Genomic DNA, 18,261 nt, shown 5'->3' with positions numbered 1-18,261 from the left:
GCTAACTTTGTTTTATGCAAAACTAACGATTTAAAGGAAATTGAAATTGCCCGGAGAGCAATCAAAGATCATTTCCCTCCAAACGATAAAAAAATGCAAATTAAATTCAGCGCAAGTTGCCCAAACGATCTGTGATTAATGATTCGATCTTTGCTAATTTCGTTGGGTTTTTATGATACGTTCTATGCTTTAAAATTTCCATAAATCAAAACGTCCACATCTAACGACCGATCCCCCAGCCCCCAGAACCATTATTCCAGCTCTATGTTGGGAACGCGTGTTGTCCAAATTTATGCACGAATTCTCACAATAGACTCGCACACGAAGTCTGGGAGTTCTTTGAACTTTGGCTGCGGCTATAACGATTATGTCTTCATAGGTTCAAAAAGCTAAGCTAGGGCTTTGAGCCGAGCTGAAGAAACGAAAACGAAATAACATCATCATGACATAAAAGCAAACTATCAAAAAACAAAACAAAAAAAAACGAAAAACTTAAGAAAGAACTAAAGCCCCACAGAGGCGGACGAAAGTTCATTCGCCTCTCGGTTAGACAAATTAGAAAAATTAATACGCCGCTGAGTTTTCAAAGACCCCAAAGAACTCGCCCCTCCTCCCGCCGCAAAAGTGCGTTCAAAAATTTGTTTTTGTGTTTTTCTTTCGTACCTTTTTCTTTTATGTAAGCGAGAATGTAACAAAGTTTGCTGGGACTGAACTTTTGATTTGCTTTCGGGAGGTATATGTGTATAGTTCTGTTTTTTGGGCAGTTCATTGACCAGCAGGCGGACAAAAGAAAGACAAGACCCAAGACAAAGCCAGCCCCGAACCAAGAATGGCAATCTAACCAAATGAACTTTAACACAAAAGCCAGGCTCCAAGATGGAGTTGGGAGTTAGAATCCAGCCAAAATTACTCAACGGCTTGCAAGGCGGAAGCGGGACGGCAGCAGCGTTGGAAAGAAACAGAGAACGCGACTCAGTCGGTCATACTTTCAAATTGCAATAAAGACGGTGGAAAAAACTGCACTCGCCGACTGCAGTCAGAAGAAAGAAACGAAACGCAGAGAAGGAAGACCGAAAGAAAGCCTTTCTTTTTGCATTGGGAAAACTGGTTGGCTGCTGCGAAAGACAGAGCAAGAGCGAGATGGAGACAGACGGAAAGAGATGGCCGGAGAGACACAGAGATTGGCAATGAAAGTATCTGGGCAGAAAGAATTCTTCTACTTAGATTTTTGCGGAAATGTTCCCTCTCTTTCCCATCCATCGCCCCGTCTCACTCTTCTCTGCAGTTCAACCGAGTGCGTTGAACTTGGGCTCTGCACTCACACCGATACCCACTCCGCCACTCACACAGCGGCTCCGAAGTGGAGTAGCAAAAGAGATGACAAATAATTAAATGGCAGAATTCTCCTCTGCGGCAGGTTTCATTACAGATTTCGGCTAACTGATAAGGCGGTAAGGAGACCATCAAAATGCTATTACGATTGCAGCCGATGCATCCGATGATGATGACTGTGGAAGATGCACCACGCGCTGGGAATTCTAATGCGTTTCGTTTGTCGCTCTATGTGGGTCTTTTCTCCCCTCTCTTTCCCGCAGTCTTTCTTCAGCGGCGGCAGGTTGATCTTGATTCGGAGGATAAGAGCTGGCAAGCATTCTTCTTAGTTTGCACATTCTTCGAATGACTGTTTTGAAGTAGAACAAAACTGTGCAGAAATTATAGGGAGATAATCTCGAAGTCCAAAGGAAAGCCGGAATATTAAGCGAATGCCACAAGCTGAGACAATTGTGTAGCTTGAGGAGCATTGATTACTGTGGCCTCTTGGGCCTTAGAGGGATCTAAGTCGGCAGTCTTTCAAGTTTTTATTACCTGAAGATCAGATACTCATAAAGCAATGATTATCCATAATGATATATAGCAACTTAGCAGAAAACGGATTAAAACGGGCTTTTAAGTATCTCTTCCAATATAAACTTATTTTATTAATTCCAGCTGTTCCAATTGCTTTAAGAGTTTAATGATGCAACCTCAAACATCATAGAAATCATAAAATAAATCATTGCGCACCAACCGGCGAAAAAGCCTCTGCAAACTATTTGTGGCCCACTTAACGGGGGAAATTCCCCCACTCTTCGCTAGAATTCCCCAGAATGTTTACGAAATCTATCAAGTTTTCTTCTGGACGGCCTGCAGTTCACTCACATTTGGCCCTAATCAAAACGGAACAAAACAAATGAGTCAGAGATCTTGTTTACATGGATGTTATTATGGTGGTTACAGTTGTTAATGCCATGGTCAGAATTAACATGCCGCACGAAGAAGAAGGGGGTTTCTTGTTTGTCGCTTGGCTTGACTTATTTTTTTTGGCCAGTACACTTTCGGTTAGTTGGCTGCAAGTCTGAGTCAAGCCGTTAGCCCAATTCCATATGCGCGATATTCCCGATTCTGATTCCAGCGAAAAGAAACTCTCAAAATGAGTCAGTCGCCGTGTTATCGCAAAAGGTGATGATGAAGTTGTTGATCGGCACAGAAGTCGTTGACTCCAAGAGGCCTCCGTTGGTTGTTTACACGCCAAATTATTACAGATGGACAAAAGGCGAGGAACCGCAGCTCCGGCTGCGCTCGAGAGTTGGAGTTTTCAAGTCTCCATCAGCAGGTTCAACGACCGTTTTTGTAACACGAACGAAAAGAATGGTTCGAAGAGAACCTTCTTTCTTTCCAGCGATTGCTGTTGTTGCGAATAAGAACGCGAATACAACGCAAACAAAGCGGGCGACGATGGCCAACAACTTTCACCAATTTGTTTTGCTTTCGCAGTTCTGGAGACGTCGACGACGACGACAGCAAACGAAAGACTTCGACGACAAACAATTGACAGCCCGAGTCAATGAGCCAAGTTGTCAGTTGGCCAATGCGAAAGGCATCTCCCACCAAAGAGGCCTGCTTGGATTACAGGTACATAGGTTCATGCACAGTAAAAATATGTATTTCGCAAACTCATTCTTGTAAATATACATTTTATGACACATTTTTGTTTTTAAAACCGATCCAATAAACGAAGCTTTGTATCAAATCTAGTGACATTTAATCGGTCAAATTCTATATTTACATTTTCGTATTCATTTAAGTATTTAAGTAGAATCTTAGAAGGATAGGGCACTCCAAAGACTTCAGTCTGCAGTCATAAAGTGCAAGAAAATAAGATGACTTATAATACATTTTTCAGGCTACACCTACAATATAAAAAATATTAAATATTTATTATTAAATATTTATACATACAAACATGTTGTGTGTACCCATACCGCACATACTCTTTGGCTTTAATAACTTTCCCATTAAAAGCTAATAAAGGCGCATGCAACTTCCGTTTGGGCCTCGGCTTGCCTTCATTTGATTAGCAGACAAATAGAACGTCACGTTCGGTTCGGGCCAAGTCGAGATCCACCCCCTCGACGATATTTGTGCCCGTGCTGGCCCGCTCACTAATCAAATGCCTCGTTCAACGTTCTGGAAGCCTCGTCTTCACGCGTAGCGGTTAGCTTACGGTACTTTTCGTTTTCATTGCACGTCAGCAGAAGAAGACGCCGAAGACGCAGCAGAAGAAGCGGCCGAAGAGCAGCAGCAGCGGAGCTGAGAATGTTTAGCCTAGATTCGAGCGCAGGTTCGTTGAACTGACTGCTTCGCCTTCGTGTGCCTTCGCCGACGAGTTCGCGTCTGCGGCTCTTCGTGCTCTTCTTCTTGCCTTCTGCCGCCGGTTCGGCCAAGTTCGTTGCCTAAGTCTTTCGTATTTGCTTGCGTTTCGAGCGGAAAATTAAAGGTAACCGTTCAATAATTTAAATAAAGCGGTTAAATGGTACGAGACAGTAAACAAATTATCTAAAAGTAAAGTGGTAGTTATTAAGAACTAGATAAAAAAAAATCCCAAATGAAATATTTATTTCCATTTGAACTCTGTTTCAAATTATTTTATATGATTCTACAATTTGAATACTATAATTTCATCATCTTAGTTTTTATGGAACACTGTGACCCTTTTCGTCTTCTTTCGTCTCTTCTAAGTTCGTTGCCTAAGTCATTCTTATTTTCCTGGTACCTATACCTTTTAGAATTATTCTTATAATTATTATAGACTTTAATTTTGATTGCATTAAAATTATATTTTATAATTATAAGTACTATTTCTTGAATATTTGTTAATATAATTTCTAATATATTTAAAAAAAATTTCGGATTTTAGACAACCAGTTCGAAATAGAAAGAAATTTGCAAAGTGCAAGCCGAAGGCGAGGCAGAAGGAAATGCAGCGCAAAGAAGTTGAAGCAGTCGGCCGCAAATGCAGTTGCACTCGAAGAAAAAGAAGAAGCTGACGTCCAAGTCCAAGTCGGCGGAGGAAGAAGAAGCAGCTAAAGCCAATGACCGCAAGTAACTTACATTTGAAAAATGTGTGCAAAAAGCACAGCGAAAGGAGACTTGCATACAGATGCACTCCGAAGAAAGAGGGAGAAAGAGAGGCAGAGAGACAGATGCAGCAGAATATAACAGTACTCCGCGGTAGCTTCGCGATTCTTTTTGCTGCCCAGAGATGCAAACCGGTCGCCAAGAAGCATTTTCCAAGAAAATTATTGAGGGAAAGGCGCAAAGCAAAAACAAAAACGCCAGCAACAACTTTTAGCCAAACATTGGAAAAGTTTTCCCGAGCCAAAAGTTCTTGGGGAAACATTCACCTCAGTGCAGCGATGATGCCAATCTCCGAAATGCCATTATGAAATTCATTTAATTTAATGGGATATTTATAGGCTTAGATGATGCTTTTACATTACCAAATTATATTTTCTGATTATAAGAATGTAGGAGCCTGATCGCAAAGTTCTTTTGCCATTTCTTTAGTTTTAAAATTAATTTTAATTATTATATATTGATTTTTTATTAAAACTTTAGTCAAAACTTTATGTCTTATATGTCCCCTAGTTAGGTGGTAATTCGGATCACAAATTCCAAATCGGCTTTTCGTTTTACAAATGGTTTTTAAAGTACGAGAGAGCTCTACAGAATATCTATCAGTCCCTCTTGACCACAACCCACATATCACTACTATCTCCCGGCAATCGCACATCTTCATCTCCGCCAAAATAACCTTCCAAAGACCACAATTGATGTCAAAAATGTATTCTGTTAACCACAGGAAAAGAAAAACGCCACGGCCAACAAAAAATTGCAACTAATTGAAAATTGGCAAGCAAAAGATATTTCTTGGCCATAATCACACTCAGCGAAGAATGCAGCTGGGAACACTTCCCAAAACAGCAACTGCAGCCACAAAAAAGAAATAGTACAGCAAAAACGTTAGGAAAAAGCGTTCTAACCACAAAAACAACGGCAGCAAAATGTTGCACAAAAAGAATTCCCAGTGACCTAATTTTGCACTCAGATGCAGTTGTTGTAGCTGTCGTTTGCCATTGTATTTGTTGTGGCTGTTGGCGTTAGTTGGCCATTGCTTCCCATTGCTGTTGCCATTTTTTGCTTTTTGTTCTCGGCCCGGAAGTTCTTTGCCCATGCGCATGAGAGGCCGAGGAACTTGCAGCTTGCAAATAACTGAAATTATGCCCACTCTGCTTCTACCAATTCTACTTTTCTCCTCGACTTTAACGCCAGCTAGCAATAAAATTATAGAGTGCAGGAACCGATCGAATCTGCGGGAAGAGGACAAGTTTCCGAAGAACGTTTTGGCCATTGGCGCTTTTGGGCAATGCAAAAATGTCCGCAGAACGTGAAACCGTTCGAGTTTGCGTTTTCATGGCAGCGAATTTTCTTTGCCCGCGGCAAGATATGGAAAATTACCTTTTCCTACACAATGGGAAAGGGAACAATATTGGCTCGATATTGTCATCTGAATTATGGCCTTTTGCAGAAATCTGACAACTGAATTCGTCTTGGGACTGTAAAACTAATAAGACACTAGGTGCCTTTAAAATAGATAGTCCTTAAGCAGCGGCGATGTGAACTCATTTTAAGTTTAAGCTTTAAATAGCATTTTTAAATTTAAATTCCTCAGAATTATTAGAGAAATTTTCCTTTGGAAAGTATACCTATTCAATGTTAAATTTATTAATAAATATTTCACATATACTCGAAATATCTTTTTTTAATGTTTTGCTCTTGATATAAATCCGTTTAAACTTCTTATTGTGTCAAATGTGATATTTATTTATAACTATGGGAAATTTTTGTCTCTCCTATACATAAACAGCATAGGTATAACTCTGTCTACTTTTTTTCGTATGGGAACCTTTCTTCCTTTCTCCCTGCCCCATTTCGCTCCCTTTCTGACTTCCTCCTGGGTTTCCCTCGCTCTCGTCTGTCGATTGTTGCCCACTTTGTATGCTGTAACAGGAGCGTAATAAACACTCGCCTAACGGGGCTTTTCTCTATTTTCGCCAGAGAGTGTGCAACTGCAATTGCCACAACAGCAACACCAACAACAACATCATCCCAGTTGCAACAACGAGCACAGCCAGAACGAATGGCTGGAAAAGCCAGAGAACCGATCGCTAAGTGAAATGATGCACTATAGCCGCACATAGGCACACAGATACAGCCAAACACACATGCGCAGATGGGAGCTATGCAATTTTCCACTTTTTGCTTTTAACGTGGCTGGAATACGGATTCCGTTTGCCTTGAGCGGCGACAAGGAAAGCTATGCATTGGTAGTGATTAAACTTTTTTGTGAATTCGCTATGAATAAATTTTTACTACCTTTGATTGCCTCCTACTCCTGGTTGAAAATCCTATTTTGTGTAGTAAATTGTACTTGCTATTTTTTTTGTAGATAGTCTTATATTTTTTGCAGATGTTGGAAAAAAAGATTCATGCTTAATACTATCTAAAAACGATTTAGGTATGGACATAAATATAATCTGTTTAGATAAGAAATGATTTTGTAACTTTAAAGTTTGTGTCTTACCTTCTCAATAAAATGTATCCTTATCAACAGACAAACAGAACACATTTTGTGGTCATCAAATGCATTTTCCAACATTTCTCGAAGAAACTTCTTTTACTTGCTCTTTGCATTAGAAGTTTGCCATAAAGTTTAGCGAATTTGATTTTGGACTGCAAGAGAAAGCAGTTTTTTTCGCTTCTTTCTTTCTTTCTGCCACTACTGCAACTGCAGCTCCAGTACCAATACCAATAGCATTAGGCCATCGGATTTTGCGCTGCGCATGCGCAACTCTGTTAGAATGCAATTTTCTGTATCGCTTCTCTTTCTCCGCCAGTTTGTATGTGGCTGTGTGTGCGAGTGTCTGTGTTTGAACTTTGAAAAGTGGGTGAATGTACAGTAATGTTTGCTGCATGCTCAATTGCAACGCTGCAAGCAACAACAGCAACAAAACGTGGCAAATTCGTGATGTTCTGTCAGGGCCAAAAGCGGCAGAGGAAAATAACCTAAAGGTAGAGGGCCAGGTCTCAGAAGGCAATGATTTAGGGTTCCTGGAATATACATTCTCCCAGGAAAATAATCGAAGTGGCTAAACGAAAATATGAATTAGAAAACTATTATGCTGGATGTAGTCAATTTATTCATTTACCATTTCAGTTCATTGCCTTTAATTGCAATCGAGCTCTGACAAAAGCCTAATTAAACGAAAATGTATTATTATTTTTTCTGTTTTTTAATTTATTTAAAAGGATTTACAACAAATTCAACATTTGATTGAAAGCTGGTAGGAACATGTTTCCATGGACACCAAGAAGATACATTCACTAAATTGTTTTAAAAAACAATTTCAGTTATCTTTTACAGTATTTATCTAGTTTCTAAAGATACAATCCCTAACATATACGCCGTATATAATTTATTATTTCAACGCATTGGAAAACATGGGAAGGTAAAGGTAAGTTAAGTTTCATTGTTTTTCTTAGCCTATTTATTGTATCTCAAAACGTATACTACAGAATTTTTCCATTCCAGTTAAATATATTTGTTCAATGTGAAAGTTATTGGTGCGCTAATGCATTTGTTGACATATTATTACTCATTGTATGTTTTTTCTACCCCTGTTGCGTTTCTGTTCGATGCGGTGTTGAAGGCCACGTTAATCTTGAACTGTTTTATAAATTGGCACACTTATGCAAAGTCAACGACTCGTCGGCGCTGCTTTCCTCCCCCTCTCTCCATCGCGCGCGCCTCCTTCGTCTCTTGCTGCTTCCTCGGTCCGCGAAACAGTTAGCTGACTTCGTCGATCTTCGTGTAAAAAGCCGAAAGCCGAGCTCAGACTCTGTGTGAGTGTGTGCGTTGCGTTGCATAACTTTCATGCCAACGCGCAGGCAGCATTAAAACAGAGCGCCACGAAAGTTCATTCGCCTCGTGCACTCCATTCGCTCCGTCTCCTTCCTTTCTCCCTCCCCCACTCTCTCCAGCTCGTTCTCTCTCTTGGCCGTCTGGCTCTGCTCTCTATTAACTGATTCTCAGCCTCTTGGAGGCCAACTCACAGGTGCGGCCAAGTTAATAGCAGTTACCTGTAAATTTCTGTATCTTTACATTGTATTTGCTAGTTACAAGAATTTAAATAAGTATAAATATGTAGTGTCTATAGACTTCAAGTGTATAATTGCTCTCAAACAACAATTCACATTAAATCTGTAATTTGTAGCAACTATCTTCTTTAATAAGCCGACTTTTTCACTATAAATAGTGGTTTACTATTAATCGTTTCACTTAAAAGTTGTTACCTATTTTAAATATACACTTTTAAAATGCTTTTTATTGCAATTTCATATTTCGAGAATCGAAACCATGACAAAATCTCTTATTTTTATGCCCAAAAGCATGCACCAAAATATTTTCGCTACTTAAATTTGCTTTTTAAAACACAATAAAAATGATTGAACTTTATATTTTTTAATTAAACACGTTTTTTTCTTGTGGTCCTGACTGTTATTGTATTGCTTTTCTCTTTTTACTGAGCCTGGCTTTCGTTTGAGTTTTTGTTGGCTTATTTTTGCCTTTGGCGCGTAGCTTGAAGTTATTCGGTGTTTGTGCTTGCAGCGATGTCTCTTGAAAAAGGAATGTTTGTTGTTTGTCAGCGGCGACGTTTTTGGGTGAATGTGTTTTGGGTTTCGGGTAGAGAAAAGAGGAGGGCGACTGAAAGAGTTGGGGATGCGATGCCAGCGATGATGTCGTCGATCTGTGCAGCATTGTTAAAGGTCAGTTCTCTTACCTAACTTTGATTGCATTTTTGTCTGTTTTTTGTTTTATTTTCCTCGAAATGTTTGCGTTTGTGCGTTTTTGTTGGTCGGCCGTTTTTTGATCAAACAGTCGGTTCGGGAAGCCAAAGACTCCAGTAATAATTAATAGCTGGTCGAGGGCAATGCCCAAACGGTGCGAAGTGCAAACATGTTTTCAAGTGCCCATTACACAATTTTTAGGGATATTTTGTTTAGGCCATTCGAAAGCAAACTAGGTAAATACAAATTAACGCGTACAGGAGCGGAGGACATTCATTCATACCTACCACATGCTCATTATTTGATTCTTTATTTGGCTTGAACAATATTGTAAGCAAAACCTAAACATCTATGTATTTAAAAATTCTTTATATATAGGAAAATAATACACTGGGAAAACATAATTCTAAATCTTATGCTTCTGTTTTAGGATAAATAAATAAATGTTAATTAAAAGAAAGTAATTAGTTTTGTTTTCATTTAAAATTAGAATACAAGGAAGTAAAATAAACTAAATCAATCCGCTTTACAATTTTTAGCAATCAACCTCAACTCATAACATAGTTAAAACCAAACATTGCATTTCACAGTTTTCATAATCTAGCCAAATGGCAAAATGCGTTCATTGAAAAAATGAAATAATTACTATAGTTTCAGGAAAACAAAGGGATGGTTCTCACAAAAAAAGATTGCACTAAAAGCTTTCGAATCGCTTAGAACAAATCTAAAATCTGAAATGCATGCGGGCCCACACACAAAAAGCAAAAAAAAAAAACAATAGTAGTGCAAATTGTGACGCCCCACCTCACTCACACATACAATGACGTGGGCAAAGAGCGCGAGTGAGAGAGCGCCATGATGGCCGCGACATTAAACTTGAACTTTTCGCGCAGTCACTCTCTCGCTCGCTCGCACATAGAAAATAATCAAGATCAAGTTTCTTCCGTCATTTTGCACATTTTTATACTAGAGCTTTTAGTAAAGAGAGGAAAAGAGAGCAAGTTCAACTGTTTGGAAAGCTTTGCAGTGGCGAATTTGTGTGTGTGAGAGCGGAGCTCAATGGCAAGTGCATTTCTGTTATCTCCGCTATGATGTCACTACGACACCGTTTGCCCACTAAGGGTTAAGCTTAGCATTTTTCACATTTTATTTAACGTAATGATTTTTGAACTCTTTTTATTGTATGTCTTTTTTTTTAGTTCTGTAGAACTGTAAAAATAAATAGAATAACTGCTTCATCAAAAAGTATTAGATAATTTAAAATTAAAAATAATAATCCTCCTTCTTTATGTAAGACTTAAAGGAAAACATCCTTTAAACGAAAACACAAGTTAAAAAATTAATGGGGCCGAAGGAAATTCTTTATCTTTGCCAAATACGATTTGCCAAATTTTACCATTTGTTTAATTTGAGCCGGAAAAACAAAAAAGTAACAAGTGGAAAATGTTTTAAAAATTGGAATCATTGTTAATTCAGTGCCAAAACGCTTAAAAAGTAATCTGAGTAGGTGATTTATATGCTTGGATAAACTATGGTCAATAACTCCAACACAAAGACGTGGCTAACACTTAATTTCGCCGTTTTCCCTAGATGCCCAAAATAAAGCAGACTCATTTTCGCTCGCTTTGCGTTGGGAAAGCGCCACTCGGCCTATGTATGCTATATGTGAAATTCTCGGAAAAGTCGAAAACACACCACGCCGAGTGCAACAACAACGTCATCGTTGCAAGCATTGAACTCGATTTTGTTTTCATTGCCGCCTGAATTTCTAAAACGCAGCTAATTAGTCGAGAGTGTTTGCGTTGCTGCTGCTGCAGTTGTTGCACTTGCAGCTCGGAGCTGCTGCTTCTTTAGCTGTGTTCCACTTTTCTGGCTGTTTTCCACTTTTCCACCGGCCAATGCTGCGATGCTGCGACTGCCGCAGATTTCACACGCGGCCAAGCAATTCATCATAAAAATTATTGCAAACTGCCATCAATTGGCAGCACTGATAAAAATATGTGTACAGTTAATATTTGATTTAATGAAAATATCGTTGTGGTCTAAATTATGCAAATAATATTTAAATAAGAGGTATTTATTGAGTTTTCTTTCCTATTTAATATTTTTATTTATATATTTGTTATGCATTTAGACTCTACATTTTTAATAAGTTTGATAAGGAAAAATAGTTTTCAAAAACAATTTTGAAAAAAATCTGAAAATCTATAAATATGACTTTTGATTTTTTGCCAGTGCAAACCCGAAGAAGTTGGCTTAAGCCGATCGAGCGCCTGAGTTTTCTGTTGGCAGATGTTTGCTTAAAACCAAATGAAAATAAGTTTTTCCGAGTCTTAGCCCAGGCCGCGCCTTGTGTGTTTGCTTAAATAAAATGAAAGTTTTTTGCTGCACTTTTTGTTGTTTTCGAAATACGCGCGCGCCAATGTTTGACACACATTGAAAAGGCTGTGCAGTCTGTCAGTCAGTCAGTCAGTCAGTCGGTCACTTAGCCACCAAGTCAGTTAGTCACCTAGTCAGCGAGTCGATTGTGTTAGTGGAACACCGCGGAATCGGAGTGGCAGACTTTGTTTAGCCAGCGACTTGCAACGGTCGTTGCCGTTTCGCTTTTGCCGGCCGCCGCATTATGATTTCATTTTCTAATCGAGTTCGTCTTCATCCGCAGCCTCACTGCACCTCATATCGCTTTTCCATGGCCAACACGAAAGGAGATGGGTTGCAAAAATAAAATCACGCATACGCCGCGTATGACGAAAGTGAAAAAGGCGCGACGGCGAAGGCCCATAAAAAGCGGCAGCCGAAATGAAGCAAAGTAAAAGAGAAAGATGAAAGGCGGGCGCAAGAGAGCGAAAGGCGGAAAACAACGAAGGAAAGAAAGAGGGAGCGCTAGAACGGTAGCTTCACTTTTTTCGGCGGTTCAACAAACTTTGGAACGAACTTGGGTCAATAAACTATGCAAGAGCCGCGGGGAGATCATTAGGTGATCACCATCGTGACGTTGATGATGATGGCGCTACGGCTGAACCGAATCTTTCGTCTGTGGCCAACGCATAAATGAAAAGAATAGCAAGACGAGAGGTCAATGGCAGCCGCACTCGCCCCAGAACAAATGCAAAGTGGTGAAGGGGCAAGCGCTGGGAAGCGCTTACTAAAGCCAAGGAAAAGGGAAACTAACTTTTGTATCTGTATAAAATATCTAAGAAAAAAATGGGAGCAATTAAATCTATTAAAATCTGTTGTTGCGGACTTTGACCCGGCTTTGAATACATTTTTTGGCTCAATTTTACCTCGTATTTAATGTATGATAGTGTGCAAATACATGTTACATCAAAAAATACCAGCAATTCGACTACCACAAACCCTGCATCCAGAAAAAATTTTAAATTGATAATTAACTCAGTTAGTTGCTAAATATTTGCGTACTGTATTGTATGCCTATTCTAACGATTTCATTTTCCCAAGCCATTGTAGCCTCAATAAATAGGTTAGCGGTTAATTCTAATATTTACACAATTAAATTGGCACAATTGAAGTTTAATGCCATATATTTGTAACGAAAATAGCCATAGAAGTTTGTATTTGATCTGGATGGTTTATTAATGTTTAAATTTATGCCATAATTAAATTTAAAGAATATCGATAAATATTCATTCAAAATATCAAGAATATAAATTAATTACATAAGAAATAATTCAATTAAATAATAAAATAGCATAAGAAATAAATATTACCATGTGGTTTTAACTACGTAGGTGTACTTACCCTACAATCATAGTCATGACCTAGAACTAGCTGAAGAACTTATTAGCATATCGATTAATTGAGTTTTCTTAACAATTTCAAATTGGCAGAAGCAAATGTGCAGTTTATTTCTCGTAATTCCCAACGTTTTATAACCAGTAAGTTGGTTGATCGACGTAAATAAATATTTATATGATGTACTAAAAAGGTTTGAGTCCAGGCTTACGCATGACGGCACAGCGCCATCTTTAATTTAATTTTGAAAACTACGCGAAACGTTGCCACAAACATTTACGAATTTCAAAACAGGGCAATAGGTGCCGCTTTATACACCCTATTAACGCCACCTAGTGTTTAGTTGTGAAACAAAAATTAATTTGGTTCGAGTCTCGCCTAAATTTTATCGTATTCATAAACCCTAACCGTTTCAAATACTCCTGGTATATTTTAATGAATAATTGGTATATAAAGTATGTTTCTGAGAGCCGTTCTGTAATATTTCACTCTGCGGCCACACTGAGAACAACACAAGTTGTTTTGTTCAGCACTTCGTAAATTTTTAGCATTTTCTGGAAACATGAGCTCGCCCACGAGTAAAAATGTCAGCGAAACGAATGGGAACAAGCCCAAGAAGTCGGGCAAAACGAATTCGAACGCAAAAAGCGGCTCCATGGACACACGCGCCGAGTTGGCGGACCTCATCAAAAAGAAGGCAGAGACTTCGGTGAGACACAATATAAACAAACCCGAAACCGCGGGAAATTGTCATGTCATGTCGTGTGAATTGGCAGGAACAACTGGCCAATCTGGAGCGACAGATCTACGCTTTCGAGGGTTCCTACCTGGAGGACACCCAGCTGTGCGGGAACATCATCCGCGGCTGGGAGCGCTACCTGACCTCCAACAAGGCCACCAATTCCAAGGCCGACAAGCGGAACCGCAAGTTCAAGGAGGCCGAGCGCCTCTTCTCCAAGTCCAGCATCACCTCCATGGCTATATGCAATCGTAAGTGGGAGATATATCGGAACAGGATAAATTACCTGTCCATTATCAGCTGAAGAGTCTTCAAAACCCCGCTTTTAAGCATAACAACAAAGTCATCCTATCATATAGGCTTATAGGACTAGCACATACTTCTGCATCCCATTATTTACTAAGACTAATTGCATTCGCATTGCCTAATTTAAAAAATGGTTAACCCTGCTTGTTGCTTTGTCCATGCAAATATTTTAATATTTATTAACTTACAGCTGAGCGCGCCAGCGAATCGGATTCCATCACCAATGAAGACTCAAGCGACAATCAGATCTCAATCAGTCAGAACACAACAACGGCCCACGATGGAGCCACAACAATAAAGAGCACACCGAAAGATGAAAAGGGTAAGGCACATCAAAAATTCAAGGCGATAAATGCGTAATGCCCACACACCCGTTCTTATAACCTTAAAAACACCGCGCATTTTTCCAGATTCACCCTCGCACAGAAATGAAGGCAGTCTGGTCTCCAGTGCCGGAGTGGTGGCCGGACCTGCGAGCAGTGGAGGTGTCAGCTCTGGAAACAAGGATGGTCTTGGCACGCCCACGTCAAATACAAAGAGCAAACTATCCACCAACTCCAGTGCGACGGCAAAGAAGAGCGGGCACATAAACAAGAAGATTCGACATCGATGATGACTGCTGATGTAGGGTCCGCATGACCCGCTGTTTATGTTCAAAGTTTTGAAATTACAATTTGTACAAGTAATAAAACGAATATAGATTTACGGCCAAGTGGTTTTACTGAACATTCTTCTATGAAGTATCATTCCAGGTCTCATAGTTGTTAATAAGTAACTCTATTTGAAGCCCCCATATATGATGTCTTCCTTTAGCGGAAGTTTATTTTTTATGAATAACATAAAAATGAATTACGTCTTATGAAACAAATGAAATTTACGTCAATGAAACAAAATAAATGTATATTTTGATATCAGAATTTATTTCAAACTTCTCGAGGTCACAAAAAAAATGTTTTTTGAATCATCATCAAAATTTCCCCTTATGTCTGATAATGCTTCTCGGTAAAAAAGCGAGCTCTTAAATTAATCTCTACATAAATGTGTAGGAATGCTTGTACTGGGCTTGTTGTTATTATAATCGTTATATTTTTATGAATAGTAATAGTATTCTTGACTTAAAACAACATTTATAAGGTCTCTACTTGATGAAAATTAATATTTAAATTTGGCGAGGGATATCAAATCGTAGATATATTAGAATGCCTTTCTAGGCACTGGATGAGTTCTGCATCGAAAAGCTCTGGTTTGGACCTGGGTACTGAGAGAGGGATTCCGCAGTCGTCGTTCGACTTACTTTTGACTTAATACTTAGGCCACTCCGCTGATGCTTTGGCAATATTCTGAAGAGAAAAAAATGTTAATGTTAAAGCTTTATTTTTACCATGGGATTTTGAAACTAAGATACTTCGGTTGTTGAGGTAAAGACTGGCCGTATACATATTTACTTACTGCATCTTTAATAGGTCCAGCGTACTGGTTCTCATAATAAAAACCACAAATATGACAAGACCCAGAGACCAATTTAGATAGTCCGCCACCAGAAGGGCCTTGGCCCACTTTGTATTCTGCACCAAGTAGGATATTATCTCCAAGCTCCACGTCAATCCCATGACGACAAAGAGCCGCAGAAACAATGCGTAACTGGTATGAATTTATGAAAGACATATTAAGCAAATAAGCATACTATGCAATAAATACGAGTATGTAATTACTTCTGTTTGTCCGATTTAAGCTTCTGCTTCCTGCCTTCCTTGCGGGCGAATTTCCTCAGCGCCCTTTTAGAACTGATCAAAGGTATGGCCATCAGGATGAACAACGTCATGTTGAAGAGAATCAGCACTAAAATCGGTCCGAAGAAGTAGAGCATGGCAGACCACTCTTTGGCTGGAGAAGGAAGTTTCAGGTTGATTTAAATCAAATTAGAGAGCACCTAAACCTACTATAGATCCAGCAGAAGCCTAGGGCTCCCATTCGAGGATTCCAGTCCTGGTTTTCTACAAACTTGTCAGCCAAAAAGGTGACTACGGTCAAGGCCACCGACATTCCCCAGGCATAGCAGTTGTAGGCCAGAAACCGATTCTCCGACACAAGGACGCCTTTCATCCCATTAAAGAGGTCCAGGCTGATTACAGAGAGCCAGAAAAAGACAGCCATGACGAAAAAGTAGCCCAGGAATCCTTACGAGAAATTCAAGGGAATGTGTTAGTGCTTTAATGACGACGATATAGTGGCTAATATCTAACCTGCTGTTAGGCAGAGGCCGGAGGTTAGGTGCCACAGGTCAAGCAGCAGGAGCAAGTAGGCCAGAAACAGGCTGCTCATGTAGCAGACAAAGCATTTGCCATACAAATTTCTCAGTTTCTTAACGAAGAGATAAACGCCGATCGTAAGGACCATGCATGTCAACGATAGGATCATCACTACGGGTAGGGGAAATCGTCAGGAGGGATTTAGGAAAGTTATTACTATAAGTTACCAACTGTCTGGGCAACTGTCTCGACATCTGCCTGGGCAATGTTAGAAGGCTCTCTATAAGTGAGCATGGGGCAATGGTGAGGGGTTATTCGGACATTACCATCTTCGGAAAGAAGATGCTGAAAACAGTAATCCGCCTTGTCCAGGATCACACTGTCAAAGTGGCGCAACAGAGTTTCGTTCTAGATAGGGGATACAGGAATTAAACGTGTCGAATGTGTTATTAATGTATTAATTAATCAAGCCAACCTCAAGCAATGTGTATTTTTCCATTTCTACTTGGTCGTCTAGGAAGTACAAATCGGCTTCCTGGCAGGGCTTGGGCAAGTCCCACTGAACCACTAGGTCTTTTCTGTAGTGCATTTTAACCACCGAGCCGTTGTTGAGCGTCACGCTTAGGAAGGGATCGACATTACTCAGCTCGTCCGTTGTCGTGTTACTGTTGCAGGCGCCCCATTTTATTAAGTGGTTGTGGGGGCAGCAAAACCGGACGCAGGACCTCAGTTGGCAGACACATCCTCTTATGTGACTTGCTACCGCCTCCTTCGATCCGTTGCCGAGAAGCTTAAAGTCATATTCGCCCGTCAAATCGGCGGGAATGAGAAGGTCCTCGTAAAGGACTGAACCATTTGCGAGTCTTTTACCTTCAGAGATATCTACAGTATCGAAGAAATCACAACCGACAATCTCAGCATTGGAGTTAGGCAGCATCAGCAATACAAATCCAGCCACTAATCCAATAAGCAGTCCCATTATTATAAAATTTCCTAAACCCAAATCTTTTGAAATTATTTGAAACGGAATACTGCATCCGACAAAGCTGCTTAGACGACTGATTCAAACCATGAACTCCCCGTTCTGATAAAGAAAGTATGCACAGCCAAAAAATTAGTAAGAAAATCACACAATCTTACAATTGTGAGCCAAAACAATTGTTTATTTAATATTAAACAATTATAGTTATGTTTTACAGTACAATCTACTGACCTTTTTTTCAAACGACAAAGAGTTCTTATGTATAAAGCGGAAGCATTTGAAAGGAATTTCGTTAGTTTAAGAGTAAGTGTTCTAGGACATACAGAAATAATTTTAAGATTCTTTCAGAGTCCGACTTGCTAATACTAATGTTTTTTTGGGTTACAAAAAAGCACAGTTTTCTAAAGTGTAGCTGATAAGAACGGCCGACATTCCATCCACATCCCAATTCTTGGAAGTGTTGAGTCATATTAATATAACTATTATAAACGTGATGATGAAAATATGTATGTAAAGCGGCCAAGGTAGCTTTAATAAAATGTCCCATAGAGCTTAAGTAAAATTTGTAACAATTAAAATCTAGCAATTACAACAAGAAGTGCGGGTATCTTGCCTACGCCCGGCCCATTTACACCAGGCTACAATATAAAAATTATTTATAAAAGGTTTTATACAGCCAACAACTCACATGAGGGAGAAGCAATGCTAGTCCACAATTTCATAAAATTGGTGTAGTTATTCGGGAGCGAAGCTGTCTGTCTCTAAATGCAAGCCTTTACACATATGTGGAAAAAACAACTGCAATTTCAGGATCAACTCAACCGCTTACCCTCTTAACTCAAGCGACCACATAAAGGTTCTTGGTTTAATAATAACAAGGAGATACAGATGGAGGAACGACTCACTAACGGTCCAAATCTCCAAACGGCCTAACTTCTTAAAACGGTTGGCGAACCAGAGATAGGACTCTTACATATGTACCTTACAAATGCCCTTATTGCCTT

The 18,261-nt window shown here is 39.6% G+C and overlaps 2 protein-coding genes across 3 annotated transcripts; one reads left to right on the top strand and one right to left on the bottom strand.

The window, feature by feature from the left end:
* The first annotated feature begins 13,479 nt into the window (after positions 1–13,479).
* LOC108028107 (chromatin modification-related protein MEAF6) lies at positions 13,480–14,731 on the top strand. Its single transcript, XM_017099753.3, has 4 exons — positions 13,480–13,690; positions 13,758–13,971; positions 14,217–14,348; positions 14,437–14,731. The coding sequence occupies exons 1-4, from the start codon at positions 13,544–13,546 to the stop codon at positions 14,637–14,639; spliced, it is 696 nt and encodes a 231-aa protein (XP_016955242.1). The 5' UTR covers positions 13,480–13,543; the 3' UTR covers positions 14,640–14,731.
* Positions 14,732–14,925: 194 nt separating this feature from the next.
* On the bottom strand, positions 14,926–17,305 carry LOC108028106 (probable G-protein coupled receptor Mth-like 2). 2 transcript variants are annotated; one of them, XM_017099752.2, is made up of 7 exons: positions 16,751–17,305; positions 16,503–16,683; positions 16,270–16,446; positions 15,967–16,203; positions 15,739–15,910; positions 15,476–15,667; positions 14,926–15,366 (listed from the first exon to the last, which is right to left on the bottom strand). In XM_017099752.2, exons 1-7 carry the CDS (start codon positions 17,252–17,254, stop codon positions 15,234–15,236), a joined length of 1,596 nt encoding a protein of 531 aa, XP_016955241.1. In that variant the 5' UTR covers positions 17,255–17,305; the 3' UTR covers positions 14,926–15,233. The 2 variants fall into 2 exon arrangements, with proteins under 2 accessions (XP_016955241.1, XP_050741935.1); XM_050885978.1 differs by lacking the exon at positions 16,270–16,446 and having other exon boundaries at positions 16,602–16,683.
* Between the last annotated feature and the right edge of the window lie 956 nt (positions 17,306–18,261).

Source organism: Drosophila biarmipes, chromosome 3L (genome assembly GCF_025231255.1).
Source record: "Drosophila biarmipes strain raj3 chromosome 3L, RU_DBia_V1.1, whole genome shotgun sequence".
In the NCBI taxonomy this organism is placed as follows: Eukaryota; Metazoa; Arthropoda; class Insecta; order Diptera; family Drosophilidae; genus Drosophila; species Drosophila biarmipes.
This window is presented reverse-complemented; position numbering and strand designations above follow the sequence as displayed.